The 5,543-nt window shown below is 35.9% G+C and overlaps 1 protein-coding gene across 1 annotated transcript; it reads left to right on the forward strand.

Annotated features, from left to right (window-relative positions):
• The first annotated feature begins 3,203 nt into the window (after nt 1–3,203).
• Nucleotides 3,204–4,717, forward strand: LOC105444754 (beta-1,3-galactosyltransferase 5-like). The gene has a single exon (XM_011679415.2). The coding sequence runs from the start codon at nt 3,582–3,584 to the stop codon at nt 4,647–4,649; it is 1,068 nt and encodes a 355-aa protein (XP_011677717.1). The 5' UTR covers nt 3,204–3,581; the 3' UTR covers nt 4,650–4,717.
• The last annotated feature ends 826 nt before the right edge of the window (nt 4,718–5,543 follow it).

Consider the following 5,543-nt stretch of genomic DNA (forward strand, 5'->3'; position numbering starts at 1 on the left):
ATAAGCGGCATATACAAAGAATTTGAATTGTTCATATCACAGCCGACAAACCAAAAATCTCTCGAAAAGTGATTTTGTTTCAATTATCGGATCAACTCAATTCAAGTTCAAGTTTAATTTAAAATATATTCAATTAGATAGTAATTCAATTAAACAGCTGTTTTCGGCGTCGGGAAAATAACGTAGAGCCAATATTGGGTGGCGGACATTCTATTTTGATGTTGGCCCAATTTCAAAATAATGATGTTGAACCAATGTCAGAATATACTGTTAGCCCAACGTAATTTCCCGTCGTGGTACCCTCAAGATCGAGCCAACATCAGAATTTAGTGTTGGCCCGATACATCAAGGTATATTGGCCTAACGTTGGCCCTTGTCCATGTCTTATGTCGTATTGCTAGTTGGGAGTGAGGTTTCTATCATCTTAACACAGACACATAAAAACACACCCACAAACGCACACCCACTCACACAAGCACAGTTTTAGTTAGTTTAATACAAACAATCTTCATTCAAATGGTTGTTCTTCCCGCCCTGTATGCCTACCCATTTACATCACCTGGGTGGAGAGTGGCAACTGTAGATTAAGTAAAGGACATAATGTGCCACTGCGGGACTCGAACCACGAACCATGCGATCCACAGTCCTTTTTATACACATTTGAAAATGTGGCACGGTCAATCATATAGTAGTCATTTTACATTACATTTTTTCCTCCTCATTTAAAGAGCAAATATTGCAGAACACCTGAAATTTGGGAGTGTTTCAAGAAGGGGAGTTGGGGCCCATAAAATTAACCAATTTAAGCAGAGCACGTGTAGAATATCAATGTAAGAACCTGTGACATTCCCCACCCCCACCGTCCCCTCCCCCAGAATAACAAAGACAATGCCTGCTTAATAGATAAACGATGTTGTTTGGAACTATGAACAGAAATGGTTATCCTTGAATTGACAGCATATTTCAAAGTAAATGCAGTGTTCGAATAAATCATTATATACGCCCCTCGACCCCAACTAGAGTATGAATAGAGCTCGACATCTGTTCGTACATTATGATTTAGAATGTGTCATACGCTGCGAAGAGAAAAAAAAATATTCATTTTTTTTTTAAATTTCAACCTTGAAACATTTGCTTGCAACACAATAGCCAATTGGTGTTTGCTGAATCTTAGGTCAAAACCGTACAATCATGTGAATAGTATCGACAGTATCCGTCTCTACACAAGGAGTCGAAATGACAGAAACATAGACACTTATGTGGTTGACATAAAGTTTTAAGTTCAAAATTCTAATCCAGTTTATAGTTGGTAAAGTTTAGTCAATGCACGATAGGGCCAACCCGATCGCTAATAACATAAATAGTCGACAAGGTATTCATCAGTACAGTATTAACGGATAGATGTTAGCTGTAACTGGCCGAATATCCTCATATTTATGTGTCGAGTTGACCGAATATATGATATTTTGTTTTCATGTATATTCCTCTGCGAGGTGCCCGCATATTTGATTGTATGTCATATCTAGTGTGTGTTGATTACAAAATGAATGTTGTTTCCCACATTAACAAACGAAAATTGCTTGCTCACAAAGTTTAGAACCAAATATGCCAGTACATGTGTACATGGCAAACCACGAGTGCCATTGTGATGTAAACTGAATCATATAGTGAAGCATTTTATTCCTTAAAAGGATGCCGTGAATAAAAGAATAAGTGGAAAAGCATTGATCGTGTAGACTAATGAGTGGTTTATACCTGCACGGAACTTTATTTATCAATTTCTCTGAGTCTATAAGTTAATCAATATAATTCTGAGAAGATATGAAGTAAGTCACATGAATACATAACAAGGGAAACGCTCTTGGCGGTCTCGCCTGCATTACGCAATTTGATATGATGAAAAATTAAGGTTGGAACATTATTCATAGGCAGGATGGCCCATTAGCAGGCCCCAAAAAATGAAATCCTCTGAATATAATCAGCATTTTGAAGTGACTATTGACCAAGAATCATCAGAAGAATATTTACTATTAATAATTGAACCAGGATCGATAATTTGAATCAAATATGAACAAATTAATTTTAAAAAAATGATTTATTAATTCTCATATTAAGTTGTGAAAACATAATTCAAGTCTACTGACCTAAAATTACCTTTGACCTTGTGACCTGGAATTTGTGTCATATGATTTGTGATACTTGATAACCCTTGGGTACAAGTTTCATGGAATTTAATATGCTCAAACTTGAAAATGTTTGCTTTTACTAAATGGAAAAATGACGGTGGGGGGTTGTATGAAATGGACATAATGAACCAAGCAGAAGTGATCTATGATAATTCATGCTTCTTAACCTTCGTGTGCTTGACCCATAATCTTAAAATCGCTTTGGCAAACTGAGTCCAAAGTTCGACTTGTTTCACATGTGTATTATAGGCAATGACGAGCTTGCAACCTATTTTGATTAAATTAAGTTGGTTGAACTTTCAAAAGTCAATGGGACATGAGGGTTCCGATAAAAGAGCTAGTGATAACGTAAGTCGGGGTGGATGTGCTTTTCGTTTAAACAAAAAATGAATTGTTAAAGATTTTTTGTTTGTACAATTCCATAGGCTAACATGTATGGCTGCTGACTCTGACGATAAGGGGCGTTGTGAAATGAGACTAAACGGAGCTATATGATGTTGATGCCACAACAAAGTCTAAGTTTGTTGACCTTAAATGAACTTTGACCTTAACTTAATGGCCTGAAATTCTACTCATATGATTGGGGATACTTGATAACCCTATAGTCCAAGTTTCATTGACTAAGAACTTATACTTTCAAAATTATATGAAAAATTCAAAAACTTAACCTTAGGTTAAGTTTTCGATAATGATGCCACAACATGGTCCAAGTCTGTTGACCTGAAATGACCTTTGACCTTGACTTTGTGACCTGGTATTCTACTCACATGATTGGGAATACTTGATAACCCTATAGTTCAAGTTTCATTGACTAAGAACTTATACTTTACAAATTATATCAAAAATTCATAAACTTAACCTTAGGGTAGGTTTCTGATGTTGACGCCGCCGCCGCCACCGGAAAAGCGGCGCCTATGTCTCGCTTTTTTGCTTCGCAGGCGAGACAAAAACTAGAAACTGATCACCATCTATTGCGCTTTGAGGAAAAACAGACTCTATCGATCGCGGGACATTGCTACAATTTCGTTTCGGGTCAATATTTTCACATCTCTACTATTTCTACGTTCGCTAACTGAGCGGAGAGCAGTTCAACTCATCGCGTGGCTGCAGTGACGGAATGTAATATGGCTTGATCGTATCTTTGTTTGTTAAAAGGTTTTTATGAGGACAATTTGTTATATTGGAGTAACTAATTGGCAATATCGACAGTATTTCAAATGTTCACCACGTTTTATCATTGTGATCAACTACCAAATGTAAAACAATTCAACAATAGTGATAGACCAACACGTTAACGCAGAAGGACATGAAGACTTGATCCCTCTGAAAAGCGCAATAATTATTCAACATACTAATGGACCCTACTCTTTTTATCAGTGGAATTAACCAGTTGACATGTCGAGATACGGAAAGGTGCAGCTTATGATCTTAGCGTTTGCTACTTCATGTATTATCATCTACCATAACTGCTCCACGTCGTATCGATTAGAACAAGTCATCAAAGGAAAATTACTACAAAGAGCTAGTTTTTCAAATGTGACAAAGAAAAAAATAAACGCTGTGGAATATAATGTCACGGCACAAATACCACCCGAACAGAAACCCATTCCGGCTCCATTGCTCGGATGGCGGAAAAATGTACACTGGGAGCCAGGAGCTGAGCTGGATATATATGATTTTTTAATCAATCCTGTTGATAAGTGCAACACTGGAAAAGATAATTTCACATTACTTGTCTTAATTAAATCAGCACCAGGTAATACTGAACGCAGGGATGCTGCCAGGCGGACATTAATCGATGGGGCCCTGAAATTTAATGTGTCCACTAGGTTGCTTTTTATCATGGGAGATTCCGAAGCACAAGACAAGAGGGAAAAGATTCAGGAAGAAGCCCGAAGACATAGAGATATCCTAAAGGTGGGCTTCCACGACGGTTATTACAATCTCACCATCAAACTCGTCATGGGGTTTAAATGGGCCTTGCAGTTTTGCAACAACAGTGAATTCTTAATGTCAATGGATGACGATGTCATGGTTGATATCGTGACCCTGGTCAACGACCTCGACGCTTTACCACCACAGGATCACTTTCAATTCGTGCTGGGAGATATAAGAGCGTGGACTAAACCGTTTCGTAACGTATGGAGTAAATGGTACATGCCAGAGGACATCTACCCTGATGAGACGTACCCTCCATATCCATTAGGGCCTGGGTATGTTATGTCACATCACGTAGTCAAAAAACTCTATCTGATATCCAGAGAAACCCCAGCAACGATACCGTTTGACGATGTTTATTGCGGTATGCTCTTGCATAAGTTAAACATCAGCATCGTTCACCGACCTAGATGGTTTAAAGACCGCCATCCGCAAAAGAAAAAGCAGGATTATTTAAAGATTGAGTTATCACCGCAGAAAATGGAGAAAGCTTGGACAAGTTTTGAAGAAGACTTTGAAAAATAGAATTCTCAGCCCCGTCTCATAAAGAGTTTATTTAGTTATTTATTTATTTCTGGTATTGAGACAGGGTGACTCATTATCACTAATAATGGTGGTTTTCCATGAGGCCCTGTTAATCTTATTCAAAAACAATAGTTACTAAAACCATATATGTACAGTAATAATAATAATAATAATAATAATAATAATAATAATAATAATAATAATAATAATAACAAAATCAACAACAAATAAGTCGGAACATGTATCAACATATATACAATATTTGGTATCCTCGTAATGAAAAAATGGTTCGTTTGGTTTGTTTTGCTTTGTTTTGCCTTGCTTTCTTGTTCAAGAAAACGTTGCTGCATATTTATAATATTTATTATAACTCAATATTATTATTGTTTTCATTATATATGATTTAAGTACTATGTATTGTTATATCTGGATTCATTTAAAACTGTTAAAGCATAATAATGATGTTTATATGTCTATGGAATTATTTTTACCTTGTAAATTCACTAGCATCAGGCTCCAGCTGTATTGTTGAATGTTAGAATAAAACCTTATCAAATCACATCAAACATAATAGTATAGACTGTAATTAATTTTTAAATCCGATGGAAAGTAAATATTAGCATATTTAGGTATGTATTAGACTTTAAAAAAGGCAACATGTACTTTTGAGAGTTCATAAACAAAGTAGAAAAACTACTTTGGCTCAGTTCAGAAAGTCATTAGGGATACCAAAATTGTTATATACATATTTATAACAACAAAAAGATTACAGGATAGTAAATTACTGGATAATATGCAAAATTAATGCATGCAATCTACATGTAGTAAAGCAATCGGATGTACACTCTTAAATAAAAGTAAAAATACTAATATATTTATAATTGATAATGAATT

Source organism: Strongylocentrotus purpuratus, unplaced genomic scaffold (genome assembly GCF_000002235.5).
Source record: "Strongylocentrotus purpuratus isolate Spur 01 unplaced genomic scaffold, Spur_5.0 spur5_scaffold_1, whole genome shotgun sequence".
NCBI lineage: Eukaryota > Metazoa > Echinodermata > Echinoidea > Camarodonta > Strongylocentrotidae > Strongylocentrotus > Strongylocentrotus purpuratus.

Coding starts and splice junctions, on each gene's coding strand:
- LOC105444754 (XM_011679415.2), top strand. CDS start 3,582: ATGTCGAGATACGGAAAGGTGCAGCTTATGATCTTAGCGTTTGCTACT.